The 23,112-nt window shown below is 45.8% G+C and overlaps 2 protein-coding genes across 2 annotated transcripts; both read right to left on the bottom strand.

The window, feature by feature from the left end:
* Positions 1–71: 71 nt before the first annotated feature.
* On the bottom strand, positions 72–2,858 carry LOC125540838 (putative FBD-associated F-box protein At3g50710). Its single transcript, XM_048704382.1, has 3 exons — positions 1,757–2,858; positions 1,515–1,655; positions 72–678 (listed from the first exon to the last, which is right to left on the bottom strand). Exons 1-3 carry the CDS (start codon positions 2,768–2,770, stop codon positions 286–288), a joined length of 1,548 nt encoding a protein of 515 aa, XP_048560339.1. The 5' UTR covers positions 2,771–2,858; the 3' UTR covers positions 72–285.
* Positions 2,859–5,002: 2,144 nt separating this feature from the next.
* On the bottom strand, positions 5,003–9,258 carry LOC125540837 (F-box/LRR-repeat protein 25-like). The gene is made up of 3 exons (XM_048704381.1): positions 7,540–9,258; positions 7,295–7,435; positions 5,003–5,563 (listed from the first exon to the last, which is right to left on the bottom strand). The coding sequence occupies exon 1, from the start codon at positions 8,557–8,559 to the stop codon at positions 7,573–7,575; it is 987 nt and encodes a 328-aa protein (XP_048560338.1). The 5' UTR covers positions 8,560–9,258; the 3' UTR covers positions 5,003–5,563; positions 7,295–7,435; positions 7,540–7,572.
* Between the last annotated feature and the right edge of the window lie 13,854 nt (positions 9,259–23,112).

Here is a 23,112-nt window from a genome sequence, read left to right as displayed (position 1 = left end):
ACACTTTGGTTCAGAGTTCAGTTATCTGACAGGGAAACCCAGCAACTGCAAGCAATTGAACATGTCGCCGCCACAAATGAAATGGTTCATGGAACATACATAGATAGACCGGGAAACCGGTAACACAGGTTACATATAGGGCAAGCAAAATATCAGCTCATCAAGCGTCAAAATTCCACGGGCCATCACAAGGGCACTGGGCACGGCTAGCAAGAGACAGACACCATACTTACTTCATAGTTTGCATCAGAAAACAGCCAGTCCACTTCTCCACAGAAACTAAGCTCACCTGACCTCCACTTGGGAGAAGGGGTCATGGAAAGAAAAATCTGCCCCGTCTTTGAACCTCCAAACTTCACCTCCTGAAGGGCCGGTGCTCCCAATGACAGCCATCTGGCAGGACTTGCTCGCCTTGTTCCTGTAGCAATATTTCACCTTGGCGTATGCCTCCTCCGTCGAGAACGGTGTGAAGCTTGGATTGGCCATGGAAACAAACACGGTCTTCAGTGCCAGCGCGTTCCAGAAGATGAACTCCAGGAAGCCAACCTCACCTGGGTCCCCTCTGAACTCACGGATACTCGTCACGTTGATGCGCGAGAGGACATTCTCGATGGGACCAGACTCTTCCCAGAACTTGAGGCCCAGGTGGTTGCCAGTGGGTTTATCACATTTCTCACTCTGCAAAAAAATAGATTAAATCAGTGAACAGTTGGGAAACCATCCAAGGAAGGTGGGCTCACGACACGGTGAATAAGGGAAGCCTCAAATTATATGTTGTTAGAGAAAACTAACACAAAGTAGTCTATATATGCAGCTTCTCGCCTATAACAAATTTAGAAAGTGAGGCAGCAGTGTTTCAGTCTACCGTCGAGGTCAGGTGAAAATATGCCAGAAGTACTCTCCAACACAAACTTCCAGACATGAGCCATGACAACCAGTTAATAATCTATCACTTAATCAGAGATAAGTGCCGCATACTGTGGCATCAGTGTAGTAGCATCAATTTGAAATGAGTGGTATAATGTACAGACCTCCAAGAAACTTTAGACAGCAAATGTGCATTCCAGTAGGTCTGTACCATATAGCATTCGTGCCAAATAAGCATTACATGGTATGAGTAGCATTTGTTAGGAGCAGCAAATGTGTTATCCATACCACATACATACGAGTGCCAAGACATTTATGTGTGTAGTTTAAACAGTTTGAAATAAGCATTGCATGCCATTTGCATCATCCACATTCCACATCACAAATACTACTAGCTAGCATGAACAGACCGCGAAAAACTAAAACAAGGAAATCTGGAAAAATCAGGAAATCAAGAAGCAAAGAAAAAGAGATCAAAACAATGGCATTATAAACTGTGGCACGACAAAACTTCACAAATGTCATACATAAACAGATGAACATGCAAGCCCAACCATTCTAATTGCATACTCCAGTCTATCACAGCCGGCAACAAGAAGCAAGAAATCGGTACAAATGCAAGCAGAACATGGATTGATGACAAATACCAGAATATGGAGTCTCTCCGCGTTGGGAAAGCATCTCAGAAAGTTGGGCACCATCTTGACCTCATTGCGAACTCCGAAACACACATTCAAGCTCAAAATCTTGACGCTTCTCATCATGGTACTTGTGCTTGCTATCCCGGGCTGAAATTCCCCCAATTCAAGAGGGAGTATCACACAATTGAGTCATGGACATATATATTTGCTAACTGAACAAATGGTGAGACCGGAGATGAGAGATGTACCATGATGATGGTGTCTCGGATCTGCAGGACCTGGCCTGGATCCAAGTATCCAAAAGCGTGCAGCTTGGGGACATCGCCAATCTTGAGTCTGCTGCACAAGCCGCCATCGATTTTGCCAGATCCAAAAAGGATGAGCCGCTCGAGGCACGGAGCCTTCACCACGGCGATGTGCTCCATTTTCGAGCAGCTGATCTGCAGGCAGCGTAGGCTCTGGCTGAGGAGGCGGAGGCGCAGCCCATTGATGCAACCCAGGATGTTGAGGACCTCCAGGACGGGGCTCCTGGCGACGAGGGAGTCCACCACGCCCTGCTCCATTTCGACGCAGCAGAGGCCGAGCTCGCGGAGGTGGGGGAAGGAGGCGCCGCGCAGGGCGGCCGTGTCCGGCAGCTTCCACAGGCCGACGTAGAGGCGGGTGAGGGTGGTGATGGCGAAGATCGTGGGCGGGAGGGGCACGTCGCGCGGCCACGGGCGGTTGACGAGGACGAGGTCCTGGACGGCCTTGGCGGCGAGGAGCTGGAGCCAGCGCGCGAGCTGGTTCTGGTTCCGGTACGCGCTCTGAGTGCAGACGAGGTGGATGCAGCGGAAGGGCCCCGGGTGCGCCTCGAGGATGTCGGAGACGGCGGCCGTGACGGCCGGCGAGCTGGCCGGGGTGGGGCGGAAGCCCTGGCCTTTGGGGAGGAGGAAGGAGTCGACGAGGACGAGGGGCGTGGAAGGCCAGAGCGCGCGCCAGCGGGAGGAGAGCACGGCGGTGCGCGCGGCGTCCTTGACGGGGAGGCGGGCGACGATGTTGCGCAGGGGCTCGTCGGGGAGGCGGCTGATGCGGTCGACGCCGTCGGAGGAGGCGGCGAGGGCCGGGAGCCGCGTGCCGGGGTAGACGGGGAAGCTGGGGAGGGTGGCGTAGATGTAGGCTAGAACGTTCTCCGCGGCCTGGTCGAGCTTGCGGGGGTCGCATCCCTTGCGCCGCGCATCGGCCACCGTCGCTGGGTCGACGTTGGCGAACTCCCGCTCGGCCATGGCCGTCGGCGGCGTCGGCGCCGGCGCCGGCGAGGGTTTGTGGATTTGGGGTTCCTGAGTGTCGGCTGTGTGTGTGTGTGGAGGCGACTGCTCGTCCTCCTATAGGAGGGAGGTTTCGATGTTGGTTGGGCCAAAATTAACGGGCCCATCAGTAGGGAACCCACTGGTCAGCCACTTATTTTTTTTAATTTCTTTTTGAGCTGTTGTCAGCCACTTATTTTTTTTATTTCTTTTTTATTTCTTTTTGAGCTGTGGTCGAAAAACTTCACACGTGGGTATAATGGCATACCAAGTTTGATAACCCAAACTTTCATAAATTTTAAAGTTTTCCTAGTATTTTCTTTTCCAAATTTACTATTAAGGTGGGTGTGCATGGAACCATTTTCACCTTGGTATTTTTGGATGGATGGGTAGATATCTTAATGCATCTGAATTAGTTATTACAGTTATCTTTATTTTGTTAACATTTTTTCTGAAGTTTTTTTATTAAATTCTTTTATCAGTACACCGATACAGTCTTCAATGTGATGTTTCTAGCATTAGTTTCTACCAAAAAGGAAATTACTAAATATTGAAAGTTCGTTTCTTGGTATATATATACTTGGCAGTATCAATTTCAATATATATTTTTTTGACTAACAGATCAAAAAGATTGACGACCACACAACTGTCCACACATCATATATAAGAGGGGGGGGGGGGATCCCATGTTGTCAATTTTAATATATTTTTCTAAACCGATACGATTTTTAACAACCATGGCTCTCTGCCAAGCAGGTTGGGGTGGCTAGCGTTGAATACTATCATGAGAGGAGGTGCAAATTGTTTTACACATGGTTCATGGTGGAGAAGATCAACGACTTATGTGTCTTCATCTCACATTGCGCGTGGAGATAAATGTGAACCTCTGGAGGTTTGCACGACAATGGTGGCGATGGACATCACTTCTATATTGGTTATAATAACATCTTATATTATCGGATTAAGGGAGTAGCTTGCAAGCTGCTGCTCCTTGCCGTCTCTAGACGATCTTCCCAAGCTCCACACTAAGGCACGTGCAGAATGGTCTGGCTCTTGATGCAGCCAAATATAGAGGTGAAAGGAGCGGCTGGGCATCCACTGACCACAGGCGAATGGCCAGGCTCTTGATGTAGCCAAATTTTGGCATGACTCGAAATTCACTTGTATTTGGGTCGATGAGCCCCCCTAGCTTTATTCTCGACAAACCTGTGGATAATGTAACTATTTTATATGATAAAAATAAAGTTAGCCATGATGGCCTTTTCTTGAACAGAAAAGAAGTCACTGGGCATGATCTATAACGCTCGCCTCAACGCTCAACACCTATATGTAATGTAAGATAGCGTGAGGATGGTTCTCTTGGTTCTCCTGCCTGAAACGCAATGCTTACCTACCGTGGGAGTAATGGCAAGGATTGGGGGGGGGGGGGTGTTTTCGGCTTCCTGTCGATTTAAAAGCATAGTTCAAAAAGGCGCGCTTAGGCGTGCTTAAGCTCTGGGCGTTGGACTAACGCCTCCTTTTGGACCTAGGTGCTCAAAAAAGCGGCCGTCGAAGTCCTCCGGCCAGGAATCATGTTTCTCAGGTGAGAAATCAATCTCCCACGCGAGGATTTGATCACTCCAGCAAGTATTCATCCTCGCCGACGAGGATTCAACCACTTCTGACGTCAAATGGACTGATTCCGGCAAGGGACTGAGCTTCTCCAGCGAGAAATTAAGCTTCACTAGTTGGTTCCCCATCAGTGTAGCAAGGGAGAGAGGCAAAATCATGCAGCAAGGGAGAGAGGCGGCGTGAGGAGGATACCTAGATTTTTTGCCCACGGTGCACATACAGGTGCTTTAGTAAGGGAATAAGAAGGTGGGCATGGGGTTTAATGTTTTAAATAGCAGACTATGGAAAATAGCGGTGAACCTTCAAATCAGCTATAGTGGAGCTATAACGGGCTATTTATGAAGGCGACCATTTAGCGGCACCCTGCTGAAAAGGCTATAGCTATAGCAAGCTATAGCCGGCTATTTAAAACTATGGGTTTAATGGGCTAAGCCAGCCCATCTAGCTTACTTCTTCATGCTACAGTAGTAATGCCTAATTGCGCCTAAGCTAGAAAAGTGCAAGTAGGTGGCCAAACGCATAATTAACACCTAGCATTTTTTTTGAACTTTGTCTAAAAGAAAAAAGAACAGCTATTGCAAGGAATGAAAACATGTAGACTGGGAAACTGGCAACACAGGTCAAGCAAAGTATCAGCTCATCAGTCTTGCTGCATACTAGTTTACATCAAGCCTCAAATTTGTCAGACCGTCACAAAGGGCACGACTAGCAACACACATAGTTTTGCATCAGAAAACAGTCACACCACTTCTCCACAGAAACTGAAGCTCAGCCGACCACCTCCACTTCGGAGAAGGGGTCATGGAACGAAAAATCGGCCCCGTCTTTCAAGCTCCACATCTTACCACCTGCAGGGCCGGTGCTCCCAAGGACAACCATGTTGGACTCACTTGCCATGATCCTCGAGCTGCGTTTCACTTTGGCATACGCCTCCTGCGTCGAGAACGGCGTGAAGCTTGGGTTGGCCATGGAAACGGACGCGGTCTCCAGCGCCCGCGCGCTCCGGAAGAAGAACTCGAGGAAGCCGACCTCGCCGGGGTCCCCCGTGAACTCACGGAAACTCATCACGGTGATGCGCGAGACGAGGTTTTCTTCGGGGTCAGACTCTTCCCAGAACTGGAGTGTGAGGTAGTTGCCAGTGGGTTCAGTGCATCTTTTACTCTGCAAAAAATGGTAGAATCAGTTAGGAAAGCATATCAGGGAAGCCTCAAATTAATTATGGTGTTGGAGAAATGACAATTTAATACTACCATGCATCAAATGTGCTGGTTTATTATGTGTAGTTTGGTCAGTTCGAAATAAGCATTACATGCCATTTGCATCATCCACACTCCACAACACACTGCTAACTAGTATGAACACAGTGAATTTTTTTTTTATAAACCTGGGTATACCGGCAGATCAAGAAGCAAAGCAATACAAATCAACTGTTGCACAACAAAACAAAGGTAACAAATGTCTTTAACATAAAAAAAATGAACATGCAACCCCAATAATTACAATTGCATACTCTAGTCTGCATGAGTAGTAGAAACGGCCTGATGGTTGAGAATAAATGGCAATGCGCCAATGCTTTGCTTTTTAGCTATATTAGTCAAGAATGAATATGGTCATTGGTCAATTATGCCTACTCATGTTGATGATGTGCTCATCATCTTATTCTGTTATTCGTGGGCAAACTATTTCGCCTAGCATGCATAACTACATACATGACTCACATTTCACAGTCGAAAAAACTAAAAAGATCATAAAGAACTCTAACTTGACAGATCTATGTAAACAAGAGAGAATGCTACAAGCAACAACATCTGCTCCAACATGAAACAAAAAAAAAGTGACGTGTGCACAGAAATTTATTAAGCAGAGCAAGAATAAGGTGAAATAAATTGGTCCTTACTTTCCATTAGCTGTATGGAAAGGGGAGGTAAGAAAACAAGAAAAGGGAATGGTATTATGAATGTCTTTTTTTCTGTGAGCAAATAGAGCATTTTTGCTGCCAAGTTCAGAACCTACACCACATGCAGTGCAAACAACTCAACACTAAAGTACTGCAAATTATACTGGTCCATGACCGATTTGTAGGAGATGTGACTACAAGGACCCTTATGGACAACTCTATACTTTAAATTTTAATGGAGGAAAGTAGCAGAATGTACTACTAATTACTAGAGAGCCTAGTCGTGGAGAGAGAGAGAGAATGGTGTATGTGGCTGCGCTAAACAAGATCTGATAGCATAATTCATACACAGCAAATTAAGGTATATGTGAGGCTGCAAACTTCAGTCCACAATGAATGACTTTAGTCATACAGAAATTTTGTGCAATGTTGGTATACCAATACCCTAAAAGCAAACTGTCAACATCAGTGTGCTAATTTACTATGTGTAACTTTAACAAGTCTCAAATAAGAAGTTAGCACAAATAAACACTCCTTCTCTAAATAAAAAAGTTAGCACAAATACTAGTAGCTCGTAAGAACACAGTGAGAAACACTAGGACGAGAAAATCTGGATATATGTAAAGAAGTAAAGCACTATAAATCAAGATACAGCAATGATAATCATTATGCCACAGGAAAAAATTATTACCAAATGTCAATAACATAAACAGATCAGCATGAAACCCTCCATGATTCTAACTGTGTATTATAGTCTATAGGTTGTCGAGAAGACCTGATGATGATGGTTGAGAAGAAATGGCAAGGCATGAAATTTAACTTATAACACATTTCTTACTCCGAATTACAGTGCACGAAACCAAAAAAGACCATGTAAAGAGCTATCACAAGTTCACAACGACTGACTTGATGTATGCAATCAATCATAATATGAAGCAGTCTCCCCGCAACTACCACATATTCGTAAAGAGCAGAACATGTATTGGAGGAATTACCATGATATGCAGTCTCTTGGCGTTGGGAAAGCATCTGAGGAAGGTGGGCACCATCTGGACATCACTGCAAACTCCGAAACACACATTCAAGCTCAGAATCTTCACGCTTTTCACGACGGTACTTGCGCTTGCTATTCCTGGCTGAAATTTGCCCAGTTCAAAAAGGAAGATGCCACAATTGAGTCATGGACCTCCACCAGCTGAACATATTTGCTAACTGAACAAAATGGAGACCAGACATTTACCATGATGATGGTGTCTCGGACCTTGAGGACCTGTCATGGCTCCAAGTACCCAAATGCGTGCAGCTTGGGGGCATCGCCAATCCTGAGTCTCGTGGACATGCCACCAGCGATTTTGCAAGGTCTAAACAGGATGAGCCGCTCGAGGAGGGGAGCCTTTACCACGGCGACGTCCTCCATTCTCGACCAGCTGATCTGCACGCACCGCAGGCTCTGGCTGACGAGGCGGAGACGCACCGCCTTGCATCCCAGGATGTTGAGGACCTCGAGGACGGGGCTCCTGGCGACGAGGGAGTCGACCACGCCCTGCTCCATTTCGACGCAGCCCAGGCCGAGCTCGCGGAGGTGGGGAAAGGAGGCGCCACGCAGGGCGGCCGTGCCGGGCAACGTCCACATGCCGACGTAGAGGCGGGTGAGGGTGGTGACGGCGAAGAGCGTGGCCGGGAGGGGCACGTCGCGCGGCCAGGGGCGGTTGACGAGGGCGAGGTCCTGGACGCCCTTGGCGGCGAGGAGCTGGAGCCAGCGCGCGAGCCGGGCACCGTGCGCGCTCATGTGGCTGCAGACGAGGTGGACGCAGCGGAAGGGCCCCGGGTGCGCGTCGAGGATGCGGGAGACGGCGGCGGTGACGGCCGGCGAGGTGGCGGGCGTGGGCGGCCAGCCGCAGGCTTCGGGGTGGAGGTGGGCGTCGGCCAGCACGAGGGGCGTGGAAAGCCAGACCCGGCGCCAGTGGGAGGAGAGGACGGCGGTGCGCGCGGCGTCCTTGACGGACGGGAGGCGGGAGACGATGTTGCTGAGGAGCTCGGGCGGGAGGCGGCTGATGCGGTCGACGCCGTCGGGGGAGGCGGAGGAGGCGAGGGCGGCGAGCCGCGTGCCCTCGTAGACGGGGAGGCTGGGGAGGTTGGCGTAGATGTAGCACAGCATGCTCTCCGCGGCTTGGTCCAGCGTGTGCGGGTCGCAGCCCTTGCGCCGTGCGTCGGCCGCCGTCGCTGGGTCCATGTTGAAGAACCGTGCCTGCTCGGCCATGGCCGCCGGCGGCGCCGGCCGGCGAGAGGTTGTGGATCTGGCTGCGGCTTTGGACGGAGTGGTGAGCTACAGTAGAAAGAGGAGTGTGGAAGCAAAATGGTCGGCCGTCGTCGGCTGTTCCTTATATAGTGCTCGGCTGGGCTGTGTGGTGGCCCTAGGGTTTGGTTCTTTGGTTGGGCCGAATTCCGACACAGGTTGCTAACGGGCGGCCCATGAGTATGGACCCACCAATCGGCCACTCATTTGATCCTTCTGTTGAGCCGTCTTAGTTACTGCTCCCTCCGTTCCATGATATAAGAGTGTTTTTGATAATAACTTGTTTTGCCTGTTTGAGATCTTGTGCTTCGAATGTTCTGCTTTCAAACATTAACTTGTTTCTTTTTTTTTTGGCAGGAAGAGGAAACTAATGACATGTTCTGAAACACCCTAGCTCCCGAACATAGTTTTAAAGACCAGACCGGGAAAAACCGAGATCGACAACGTTGATGGTTGTGTAAGCTAATCAGACCGTTTTGCAAAACGGGCCGGCCAAAACCGACTGAACCGGGCGGTTTGTTTGCTCAAACCGGAAGAAAAACTAAAAAACGATAGTTTGCGCTAGAATCATTACAAACGACGAAGAATAATTGTGTCCCGTGGGGGCGATCCGTGGGGCGGTAGGAAATAGGCCTAAGTCGCCAGTTTGGTCAAACAACCAAGTTGCCCATCCAACTTAGCTGCCAAAGGATAGAAAATTAACCGGTGAACCGGCGGTGTCGGTTCAATCACCGGTTCGGTCTAACCGGTGAACCAACGGTCTGACCGGTAAATTTGATAGTAAATGAAAATTTTGCTATAGTTGTAGTGGTTTCTCCGACTTTTAGAATTCTCTCGTCTGATTTTTCCGAATCACTATTTATTAATGAACTACTATTTTATTTCCAATTTATGAGCCGAAAATTTGTTTATGGGTTACTTTCTACTTACTAAGTTGTTAAGTTATTGGGTATTTACTTGCTCTGTAGAGTTATATTTGAATTTTCTCTTCGTGAAAAACATTGCCTATTTGCGAACAATTATACTTAGGCATCACATAAGATAATATCACAATAATAATGAGTAAGTAACCGTTCCAAGAGCCGCATAGATGTCTTTTTAGACCACTCAACGACAACTATTAGCACCAGAACGGGCTGAAGGTGGGCCACTGACATTGCCCATCCCCATCCCTCATTGGAGGCATGTAAACATTGTTGTAGTTGATAATCATGGAGTCTTCGAGCTACGGCCCCAATCTGCCAACACATAAGAAGAACATGACCCATCGCCGACAATGAGAAGCAAAGATAAGAAGGATCACACGGCTTTGTTCTAGATATTTTTTTGAGTTTTGTTAGGGTTTGTGTCTGACGACTCTAAAGATGGAATAAGGTTCTCCTCATCTAGCCCTGCCCGGTGGTGCGTCTACCATCGTTAAAGGGCACGCGGAGGTGTGTCTCTGACTGATCTCGCAGGGTTCGATCGGTGGTTATCTTTGGTGGATCTACTCGGATATGGTCTTCGTTTGTCTACGTTCATGTGTCTTTCGGTTGGATCCTTCTAATCTACGCTTGTTTTCATCGGCATCGGTTGCTGCTCTGGTGCATTGGGGGCTTAGCATGATGACTTCTCGACTGCCTTCTATAAGAAGTTTTGCCTGCTCTGGTGAGAGAGGGATGATGATGATGACACGTCTTAGTTTCGCTTCGGTGTTTATAGTCGTAGCTAGGTAGTCTATGGATCTGGATGTAAATTTTATAATTTATGATGTTTGTTTTACTCCTATGATTGAAGCTGAATAGAACTGAAGTTTCCTAAAAAAATAAATAAATTATGTAGTAATGATTAATTAATTCAGGAGAGTTAAAAAGAACAAATTAGTACTAGTCACACAGTCACAAACTCATGGGCCCTGGATTTGTCCCAACTAAGCTACGAGCCTCCATTTCACTCACCGCTCGCTGGGAAACACCAAAAATGGCACCTTCAAATACCTACGAGACAGAGTTTGGGAAAGGATAAAGGGATGGATGGAGAAACTTTTATCAGTGGCAGGAAAGGAGGTTCTCATAAAATCTGTGGCTCAAGCTTTACCAGTTTTTTCAATGTCTTGCTTCAGATTACCTCGAGGCCTTTGCGAAAGCATTACGTCACTCATTCGCCAATTTTGGTGGGGAAGTAAAAGAGGCAAGAGGAAACCATGTTGGGTAGCTTGGGATTTGATGACCCGACCGAAAAGTTTGGGAGGACTTGGCTTTTGGGATATAGAGATCTTCAACTTGGCCCTTTTGTCTCGGCAAGTTTGGAGATTATTGAATGATCCTTCCTCTCTTAGTGCACAAATCCTTAAAGCATCATATTTCCCACAATGTTCAGTCCTGGAAGCTCAACTAGGTCCACATCCTTCTCAGGTGTGGCGATCTATCCTTGATGGGAGAGATATTATCACCCAAGGAGCTATCCGGCGTATTGGTGATGGAACTACCACGAACATACGGCAACATAGTTGGATCCCAAGGGACGGAATGATGAAGTCGGTAGCCTCTTTAGTTGCTGACCCACCGCAACTGGTTTCAGATCTAATTGATCATACTAGAGCTGCGTGGCGAGAGGACCTGCTCAGACAGGTGTTCATTCCTATTGACGTGGAGGCCATCTTGCAAATCCCGCTCTGTACACGGCTTGTGGACGATTTCTGGGCGTGGAATGCTGACCCAAGGGGGCGTTTTTCCGTTCGCTCAGCTTACAAGATGATTGTCAAGATCAAGATGAAGGAAATATGCCCTAGAGGCAATAATAAAGTTATTATTTATTTCCTTATATCATGATAAATGTTTATTATTCATGCTAGAATTGTATTAACCGGAAACATAATACATGTGTGAATACATAGACAAACAAAGTGTCACTAGTATGCCTCTACTTGACTAGCTCGTTAATCAAAGATGGTTATGTTTCCTGACCATGAACAATGAGTTCTTATTTGATTAACGGGATCACATCATTAAGTGAATGATCTGATTGACATGACCCATTCCATTAGCTTAGCACCCGATCGTTTAGTATGTTGCTATTGCTTTCTTCATGACTTATACATGTTCCTATAACTATGAGATTATGCAACTCCCGTTTGCCGGAGGAACACTTTGGGTGCTGCCAAACGTCACAACGTAACTGGGTGATTATAAAGGAGTACTACAGGTGTCTCCAAAGGTACATGTTAGGTTGGCGTATTTCCGAGATTAGGTTTTGTCACTCCGATTGTCGGAGAGGTATCTCTGGGCCCTCTCGGTAATGCACATCACTTAAGCCTTGCAAGCATTGCAACTAAAAGAGTTAGTTGCAGGATGATGTATTACAGAACGAGTAAAGAGACTTACCGACAACGAGATTGAACTAGGTATTGGAATACCGACGATCGAATCTCGGGCAAGTAACATACCGATGACAAAGGGAACGACGTATGTTGTTATGCGGTCTGACCGATAAAGATCTTCGTAGAATATGTAGGAGCCAATATGGGCATCCAGGTCCCGCTATTGGTTATTGACCGGAGACGTGTCTCGGTCATGTCTACATTGTTCTCGAACCCGTAGGGTCCGCACGCTTAAGGTTACGATGACAGTTATATTATGAGTTTATGCATTTTGATGTACCGAAGGTTGTTCGGAGTCCCGGATGTGATCACGGACATGACGAGGAGTCTCGAAATGGTCGAGACATAAAGATTGATATATTGGAAGCCTATGTTTGGATATCGGAAGTGTTCCGGGTGAAATCGGGATTTTACCGGAGTACCGGGAGGTTACCGGAACCCCCCGGGAGCTATATGGGCCTTAGTGGGCTTTAGTGGAAAGGAGAAAGGGGCAGCCCAAGGTGGGCCGCGCGCCTCCCCCCTCCCCTAGTCCTATTAGGACAAGGAGAGGTGGCCGGCCCCTCTCTCTCTTTTCCCCCCTCCACAAGTCCTATTCCAACTAGGATTGGGGGGGGGGAATCCTACTCCCAGAGGGAGTAGGACTCTCCTGGCGCGCCCTATGTGGCCGGCCAGCCTCCCCCCTTTGGTCCTTTATATACGGAAGCAGGGCACCCTAGAGACACACAAGTTGATCCACGTGATCTATTCCTTAGCCGTGTGCGGCGCCCCCAGCCACCATAGTCCTCGATAATACTGTAGCGGAGTTTAGGCGAAGCCCTGCTGCTGTAGTGCATCAAGATCGTCACCACGCCGTCGTGCTGACGGAACTCTTCCCCGACACTTTGCTGGATCGGAGTCCGGGGATCGTCATCGAGCTGAACGTGTGCTCGAACTCGGAGGTGCCGTAGTTTCGGTGCTTGATCGGTCGGATCGTGAAGACGTACGACTACATCAACCAAACGCTTCCGTTGTCGATCTACTAGGTATGTAGATCACACTCCCCCCTTCTCGTTGCTATGCATCACATGATCTTGCGTGTGCGTAGGAATTTTTTTGAAATTACTACGAAACCCTACAGTGGCATTCGAGCCTAGGTTTTATATGTTGATGTTATATGCACGAGTAGAACACAAGTGAGTTGTGGGCAATATAAGTCATACTGCCTACCAGCATGTCATACTTTGGTTCGGCGGTATTGTTGGATGAAGCGGCCCAGACCAACATTACGCGTACGCTTACGCGAGACCGGTTCTCCCGACGTGCTTTGCACAGAGGTGGCTTGTGGGTGACAGTTTCTCCAACTTTAGTTGAACCGAGTATGGCTACGCCCGGTCCTTGCGAAGGTTAAAACGGAGTCAAATTGACAAACTATCGTTGTGGTTTTGATGCGTAGGTGAGATTGGTTCTTACTTAAGCCCGTAGCAGCCACGTAAAACTTGCAACAACAAAGTAGAGGACGTCTAACTTGTTTTTGCAGGGCATGTTGTGATGTGATATGGTCAAGACATGATGCTGAAATTTGTTGTATGAGATGATCATGTTTTGTAACCGAGTTATCGGCAACTGGCAGGAGCCATATGGTTGTCGCTTTATTGTATGCAATGAAATCGCGATGTAATGCTTTACTTTATCACTAAACGGTAGCGATAGTCGTGGAAGCACAAGCTTGGCGAGGTGACAACGATGCTACGATGGAGATCAAGGTGGCACGCCGGTGACGATGGTGATCACGACGGTGCTTCGGAGATGGAGATCACAAGCACAAGATGATGATGGCCATATCATATCACTTATATTGATTGCATGTGATGTTTATCTTTTATGCATCTTATCTTGCTTTGATTGACGGTAGCATTATAAGATGATCTCTCACTAAATTATCAAGAAGTGTTCTCCCTGAGTATGCACCGTTGCCAAAGTTCGTCGTGCCCAGACACCACGTGATGATCGGGTGTGATAAGCTCTACGTCCATCTACAACGGGTGCAAGCCAGTTTTGCACAAGCAGAATACTCAGGTTAAACTTGACGAGCCTAGCATATGCAGATATGGCCTCGGAACACGGAGACCGAAAGGTCGAGCGTGAATCATATAGTAGATATGATGAACATAAAGATGTTCACCAATGAAACTACTCCATCTCACGAGATGATCAGACATGGTTTAGTTGATTTGGATCACGTGATCACTTAGAGGATTAGAGGGATGTCTATCTAAGTGGGAGTTCTTAAGTAATATGATTAATTGAACTTAAATTTATCATGAACTTAGTCCCTGATAGTATCTTGCTTGTTTATGTTGATTGTAGATAGATGGCTCATGCAGTTGTTCCGTTGAATTTTAATGCGTTCCTTGAGAAAGCAAAGTTGAAAGATGATGGTAGCAATTACACGGACTGGGTCCGTAACTTGAGGATTATCCTCATTGCTGCTCAGAAGAATTACGTCCTGGAAGCACCGCTAGGTGCCAGGCCTGCTGCTGGAGCAACACCAGATGTTATGAACGTCTGGCAGAGCAAAGCTGATGACTACTCGATAGTTCAGTGTGCCATGCTTTACGGCTTAGAATCGGGACTTCAACGATGTTTTGAACGTCATGGAGCATATGAGATGTTCCAGGAGTTGAAGTTAATATTTCAAGCAAATGCCCGGATTGAGAGATATGAAGTATCCAATAAGTTCTATAGCTGCAAGATGGAGGAGAACAGTTCTGTCAGTGAGCATATACTCAAAATGTCTGGGTATAATAATCACTTGATTCAATTGGGAGTTAATCTTCTAGATGATTGCGTCATTGACAGAATTCTCCAATCACTGCCACCAAGCTACAAGAGCTTCGTGATGAACTATAATATGCAAGGGATGAACAAGACTATTCCCGAGCTCTTCGCGATGCTAAAAGCTGCGGAGGTAGAAATCAAGAAGGAGCATCAAGTGTTGATGGTCAACAAGACCACTAGTTTCAAGAAAAAGGGCAAAGGGAAGAAGAAAGGGAACTTCAAAAAGAACGGCAAGCAAGTTGCTACTCAAGAGAAGAAACCTAAACCTGGACCGAAGCCTGAAACTGAGTGCTTCTATTGCAAGCAGACTGGTCACTGGAAGCGGAACTGCCCCAAGTATTTGGCGGATAAGAAGGCAAGGTGAACAAAGGTATATGTGATATACATGTTATTGATGTGTACCTTACTAATGCTCGCGGTAGCACCTGGGTATTTGATACTGCTTCTGTTGCTAATATTTGCAACTCGAAACAGGGACTACGGATTAAGCGAAGATTAGCTAAGGACGAGGTGACGATGCGCGTGGGAAACGGTTCCAAAGTCGATGTGATCGCAGTCGGCACGCTACCTCTACATCTACCTTCGGGATTAGTATTAGACCTAAATAATTGTTATTTGGTTCCAGCGTTAAGCATGAACATTATATCTGGATCTTGTTTGATGCGAGATGGTTATTCATTTAAATCAGAGAATAATGGTTGTTCTATTTATATGAGTTATATCTTTTATGGTCATGCACCCTTGAAGAGTGGTCTATTCTTGTTGAATCTCGATAGTAGTAACACACATATTCATAATGTTGAAGCCAAAAGATGCAGAGTTGATAATGAGAGTGCAACTTATTTGTGGCACTGCCGTTTAGGTCATATCGGTGTAAAGCGCATGAAGAAACTCCATACTGATGGACTTTTGGAACCACTTGATTATGAATCACTTGGTACTTGCAAACCATGCCTCATGGGCAAGATGACTAAAACGCCGTTCTCCGGTACTATGGAGAGAGCAACAGATTTGTTGGAAATCATACATACAGATGTATGTGGTCCGATGAATATTGAGGCTCGTGGCGGATATCGTTATTTTCTCACCTTCACAGATGATTTAAGCAGATATGGGTATATCTACTTAATGAAACATAAGTCTGAAACATTTGAAAAGTTCAAGGAATTTCAGAGTGAAGTTGAAAATCATCGTAACAAGAAAATAAAATTTCTACGATCTGATCGTGGAGGAGAATATTTGAGTTACGAGTTTGGTGTACATTTGAAAAATTATGGAATAGTTTCGCAACCCGGAACACCTCAGCGTAATGGTGTGTCCGAACGTCGTAATCGTACTTTACTGGATATGGTGCGATCTATGATGTCTCTTACTGATTTACCGCTATCGTTTTGGGGATACACTCTAGAGACGGCCGCATTCACGTTAAATAGGGCAACATCAAAATCCGCTGAGACGACGCCTTATGAACTGTGGTTTGGCAAGAAACCAAAGTTGTCGTTTCTAAAAGTTTGGGGCTGCGATGCTTATGTGAAAAAGCTTCAACCTGATAAGCTCGAACCCAAATCAGAGAAATGTGTCTTCATAGGATATCCAAAGGAAACTATTGGATACACCTTCTATCACAGATCCGAAGGTAAGACTTTTGTTGCTAAATTCGGAAACTTTCTGGAGAAGGAGTTTCTCTCAAAAGAAGTGAGTGGGAGGAAAGTAGAACTTGACGAGGTAACTGTACCTACTCCCTTATTGGAAAGTAGTACATCACAGAAAACCGTTTCTGCGACACCTACACCAGTTAGCGAGGAAGCTAATGATGATGATCATGAAACTTCAGAACAAGATACTACTGAACCTCGTAGATCAACCAGAGTAAGATCCACGCCAGAGTGGTACGGTAATCCTGTTCTGGAAATCATGCTTCTAGATCATGATGAACCTACGAACTATGAAGAAGCAATGGTGAGCCCAGATTCCGCAAAGTGGCTTGAAGCCATGAAATCTGAGATGGGATCCATGTATGAGAACAAAGTATGGACTTTGGTTGACTTGCCCGATGATCGGCAAGCAATTGAGAATAAATGGATCTTTCAGAAGAAGACTGACGCTGATGGTAATATTACTGTCTACAAAGCTCGACTTGTCGCAAAAGGTTTTCGGCAAGTTCAAGGAATTGACTACGATGAGACTTTCTCACCCGTAGCGATGCTTAAGTCTGTCCGAATCATGTTAGCGATTGCTGCATTTTATGATTATGAAATTTGGCAGATGGATGTCAAAACTGCATTCCTGAATGGATTTCTGGAAGAAGAGTTGTATATGATGCAACCGGAAGGTTTTGTCGATCCAAAGGGAGCTAACAAAGTGTGCAAGCTCCAGCGATCCATTTATGGACTGGTGCAAGCCTCTCGGAGTTGGAATAAACGCTTTGATAGTGTGATCAAAGCATTTGGTTTTATACAGACTTTCGGAGAAGCCTGTATTTACAAGAAAGTGAGTGGGAGCTCTGTAGCATTTCTGATATTATATGTGGATGACATATTGCTGATTGGAAATGATATAGAATTTCTGGATAGCATAAAAGGATACTTGAATAAAAGTTTTTCAATGAAAGACCTCGGTGAAGATGCTTACATATTAGGCATTAAGATCTATAGAGATAGATCAAGACGCTTAATTGGACTTTCACAAAGCACATACCTTGACAAAATTTTGAAGAAGTTCAAAATGGATCAAGCAAAGAAAGGGTTCTTGCCTGTGTTGCAAGGTGTGAAGTTGAGTAAGACTCAATGCCCGACCACTGCAGAAGATAGAGAGAATATGAAAGATGTTCCCTATGCATCAGCCATAGGATCTATCATGTATGCAATGCTGTGTACCAGACCCGATGTGTGCCTTGCTATAAGTCTAGCAGGGAGGTACCAAAGTAATCCAGGAGTGGATCACTGGACAGCGGTCAAGAACATCCTGAAATACCTGAAAAGGACTAAGGATATGTTTCTCATATATGGAGGTGACAAAGAGCTCATCGTAAAAGGTCACGTTGATGCAAGCTTTGACACTGATCCGGACGATTCTAAATCGCAAACCGGATACGTGTTTACATTAAACGGTGGAGCTGTCAGTTGGTGCAATTCTAAACAAAGCGTCGTAGCGGGATCTACATGTGAAGCGGAGTACATAGCTGCTTCGGAAGCAGCAAATGAAGGAGTCTGGATGAAGGAGTTCATATCCGATCTAGGTGTCATACCTAGTGCATCAGGTCCAATGAAAATCTTTTGTGACAATACTAGTGCAATTGCCTTGGCAAAGGAATCCATATTTCACAAGAGAACCAAGCACATCAAGAGACACTTCAATTCCATCCGGGATCTAGTCCAGGTGGGAGACATAGAGATTTGCAAGATACATATGGATCTGAATATTGCAGACCCGTTGACTAAGCCTCTTCCACGAGCAAAACATGATCAACACCAAAGCTCCATGGGTGTGAGAATCATTACTGTGTAATCTAGATTATTGACTCTAGTGCAAGTGGGAGACTGAAGGAAATATGCCCTAGAGGCAATAATAAAGTTATTATTTATTTCCTTATATCATGATAAATGTTTATTATTCATGCTAGAATTGTATTAACCGGAAACATAATACATGTGTGAATACATAGACAAACAAAGTGTCACTAGTATGCCTCTACTTGACTAGCTCGTTAATCAAAGATGGTTATGTTTCCTGACCATGAACAATGAGTTGTTATTTGATTAATGGGATCACATCATTAAGTGAATGATCTGATTGACATGACCCATTCCATTAGCTTAGCACCCGATCGTTTAGTATGTTGCTATTGCTTTCTTCATGACTTATACATGTTCCTATAACTATGAGATTATGCAACTCCCGTTTGCCGGAGGAACACTTTGGGTGCTACCAAACGTCACAACGTAACTGGGTGATTATAAAGGAGTACTACAGGTGTCTCCAAAGGTACATGTTGGGTTGGCGTATTTCGAGATTAGGATTTGTCACTCCGATTGTCGGAGAGGTATCTCTGGGCCCTCTCGGTAATGCACATCACTTAAGCCTTGCAAGCATTGCAACTAATAAGTTATTTGCGGGATGATGTATTACGGAACGAGTAAAGAGACTTGCCGGCAACGAGATTGAACTAGGTATTGGAATACTGACGATCGAATCTCGGGCAAGTAACATACCGATGACAAAGGGAACGACGTATGTTGTTATGCGGTCTGACCGATAAAGATCTTCGTAGAATATGTAGGAGCCAATATGGGCATCCAGGTCCCGCTATTGGTTATTGACCGGAGACGTGTCTCGGTCATGTCTACATTGTTCTCGAACCCGTAGGGTCCGCACGCTTAAGGTTACGATGACAGTTATATTATGAGTTTATGCATTTTGATGTACCGAAGGTTGTTCGGAGTCCCGGATGTGATCAGGACATGACGAGGAGTCTCGAAATGGTCGATACATAAAGATTGATATATTGGAAGCCTATGTTTGGATATCAAAAGTGTTCCGGGTGAAATCAGGATTTTACCGGAGTACCGGGAGGTTACCGGAACCCCCCGGGAGCTATATGGGCCTTAGTGGGCTTTAGTGGAAAAGAGAAGGGGCAGCCCAAGATGGGCCGCACGCCTCCCCCTCCCCTAGTCCTATTAGGACAAGGAGAGGTGGCCGGCCCCCCTCTCTCTTTTCCCCCTCCGCGAATCCTATTCCAACTAGGATTGGGGGGGGGGGGAATCCTACTCCCAGAGGGAGTAGGACTCTCCTGGCGCGCCCTATGTGGCCGGCCAGCCTCCCCCCTTTGGTCCTTTATATACGGAAGCAGGTGCACCCTAGAGACACACAAGTTGATCCACGTGATCTATTCCTTAGCCGTGTGCGGCGCCCCCAGCCACCATAGTCCTCGATAATACTGTAGCGGAGTTTAGGCGAAGCCCTGCTGCTGTAGTGCATCAAGATCGTCACCACGCCGTCGTGCTGACGGAACTCTTCCCCGACACTTTGCTGGATCGGAGTCCGGGGATCGTCATCGAGCTGAACGTGTGCTCGAACTCGGAGGTGCCGTAGTTTCGGTGCTTGATTGGTCGGATCGTGAAGACGTACGACTACATCAACCAAACGCTTCCGTTGTCGATCTACTAGGTATGTAGATCACACTCCCCCCTTCTCGTTGCTATGCATCACATGATCTTGCGTGTGCGTAGGAAATTTTTTGAAATTACTACGAAACCCTACACAAGATTGGGCGGGAGGCATGGCTGGAGGAAAGGGAGGATCCTTCCAACTCTGAACTTGAGAAGAGGGGGTGGAACTCGGTATGGAACATGCCAGTGCCACCGAAACTGCGTTTTTTCACTTGGCGATTGGCGCAACACTCACTTCCTACCATTGTTGAGGAAATCGTTAACTGGTAGCTGCTCGGTTGGCTGGGGAGTAGGGGATTAATAGGCTAATCGGCAAGTTAATTGTCCATTTAATCAATTACTCGGGTGATTAATCAATTAATCGACTACTCGGTGACTCTACGAGTAGGGATTAATCGGCAAGTTAACTGGTTAATCGGATGAATTCTTGAACAGGGCTTCCTACGGGAGATGTCCTAAACCATCGTCATATGGCCACTACGAGTGCATGCTCCCTCTGTGGTGGACAGGATAGCTGGCGACATTCTTTGCTGGAGTGTAATGCGTCTAGATGTGTATGGGCACTTTCAGAAGCCGCGATGGTCGAGCACATGCTGGCAACTTCGGAGCCTGATGCACGATTATGGCTCTTTGCTATGAGTGAGTCTCTCCCACCTGAGCAATTTTAGTTGATGATTGTTACTATGTGGGCTATTTGGAGTGCACGGCGGAAAGCTATACATGAAGATATATACCACACTCCGTTTGCCACTGACAACTTTATCAAAGCTTACTTATCAGATATGGAGTTTCTGAATAAGAAGGAGAAAGCACATGGGATAGCAGTACCACGAGTTCATACGTGGATTCCGCCACCAACAGATCACTACAAGCTCAATGGGGACGCGGCCGTGTCACGCTCGGGCACGTTTGGCGCAGTTGGTGTGGTTTGCAGGGATGAAAGGGGTTTGTTCATGGGAGCGTCAGCTCTCGTTCTCAATGGACTGCGCAACCCCCAGGTGCTAGAAGCACTAGCTGTTCGGGAGGCATTAGCTCTTTCAGAAGATCTCTATATCAACCAACTACTGGTGGCCTCAGATTGTAAGGTGGTGGTAGATGCAATCAGGCAAGGAAGCGCAGCAGACTTCGGAGCCATTGTTGAAGAAATCAAAGCTAGAGCAACTACCTTTATTTCATGTTCGTTTACTCATGAGTATAGAACCTCCAATACGGAGGCCCATAATCTCGCAAAGCATGCTTTATCTTTAGGGTTTGACCGACACACTTGGCTAGGACAACCCGGCGATCTTCTTTTTGTACCTATGAACATTATGATTCAGTAATAAAGCTTTGCGAGATTCTCAAAAAAAAAAAATCCATTTGTGCAGTTGTCACTATGGGAGGTCCATGAGTTAAATGTGCCATCTTTGTTCTTAAATTGGTTGAATTTCAGGCTGGGATAAAGGAAAGTGCAGCCACCATTGTCGCAAGCGTTAAGATCCTGAGCTTAAATGTGCGTTTTGGACTCCCCAATGAGGCAAGGATGGTTCCTATGCTCCTTAAATGCTTTCCCAATGTCGTGCGACTGCATATCATGGTAATTTCCACCAATTCAAGTTTTAGTTTAACATGTTATTACTTGTAAATGGCGTGTGTTCTGATTGAATGCATAGGTCTTTCAAGTCATTTATGCATCACAGCTCTTTATGGTGAATGTGATGATTATACAATTTTACCACATGTTAAGGTGCCATTCATTGTCAGCGATCATGTCTTCTTTATACGTTGACTAGAGTACACAACTATAATTCTGGGTATTGCATGCTCATCTTCTTATGCTATTTTACCCGTTTTTGTTTCTAAATGTTCGTTTGCTTATTTCACACGGATGCATTTGAGCTGTTGCAAGCTAGTAGCAACATAGCAATCCTGCTATGCTTATTTCACACTGATGACAGATACATATGTGCACATTGCTGTCTACAGTTTCTTAGTGGTATATATGATATAATATAATACCAAAGTTTTAAATCGCGGGCAATTCCATTTGACAGCAGATTGTCCGTAACGCTAGCCATTTAGCGGCAGCTAGTACATGGTCATTTTCAGCAGAGAACAGGGTATTTTCAGCAGGAAAACAGAGGATTGCAGTATATACTTGGACATAAACTGAAACAAGCATCACCAACTACAACTTACAAACAAGCATCACTAGTTCACAAACATGGGAACCAAGAGCCTGTCATGTTCTGGTTCCAAATGAAAACTTAAACGCGATCACGGGCCTCGCGGCAGATCAGGTAATTTTGGCCATAGCGTCGCGGGAAGCATCCCAGGCAGCGATTGCGCCGCAATAGCTGCACTTTCGCGGGCGACTTTAATCTCAGCATAATACTAGTTGCATCAGTTCAAGAATGTATATCCGATTTTTTAATATTGAAAGTTTGCAGCCTCATTTCATTCTTCTTTTATGCATGGACGATAATCATGAGAGGCCGAATAACGCACGCACCATCTTAGTTTTTGTATTTTTTTATCTCTGCACTGCTAGCTGCTACTTGGTTGTTGGCACTTTCTGCTAGTTCCATCATGCACATGAAAGCATTTAGTCATGTATGTGACATACTGTTTTTAGAGTTGAGCATTCTCATGTAATTTATGAACCTGAACTGCCAAAAGTAAATCTCCCTTGTTCACCAAAAGACGCACTTTTGTAATACTGTTACCTTATAATTATAATTTCTTCTTCTCCTTCTGAAACAGCTAATAGCAACTGTGGACCAATGTATCTGAGGAGCTAATTCATGTTTTACTTACATTCCTACCAATTTCCTCTAGATATTACATGTAATAATTGTTCTTTCATGCAGCAGATTTTATCGCTTGTAGATTATTTGTTCTGATTGATTTGCATAGACCTGTCAAGTGAATTACCATCAGAGCTATTCACTGTCTATGTTTTCTTCTGCCGTGAAAAGTGAATCCTGTATGTAGTTATTCAAGCAACACATGTTAAGGCTTTCTTCATTCACCAAATGTGTGCACCTCCCTCAATTTCTCTCCAATTATTGACCGATTTGATCTCTTTTTTGCAGTCCAGAAAATGTAATGGGTCCATTGGTAAGCCCAGCCTCAATTTCCAGGAGAGTCCCACTGAAAGTGCTATGTTGCACATCAAAGAGCTGTATTTCCGTG

This window comes from Triticum urartu, chromosome 2, assembly GCF_003073215.2.
Source record: "Triticum urartu cultivar G1812 chromosome 2, Tu2.1, whole genome shotgun sequence".
Classification (NCBI taxonomy): Eukaryota; Viridiplantae; Streptophyta; class Magnoliopsida; order Poales; family Poaceae; genus Triticum; species Triticum urartu.
This window is presented reverse-complemented; position numbering and strand designations above follow the sequence as displayed.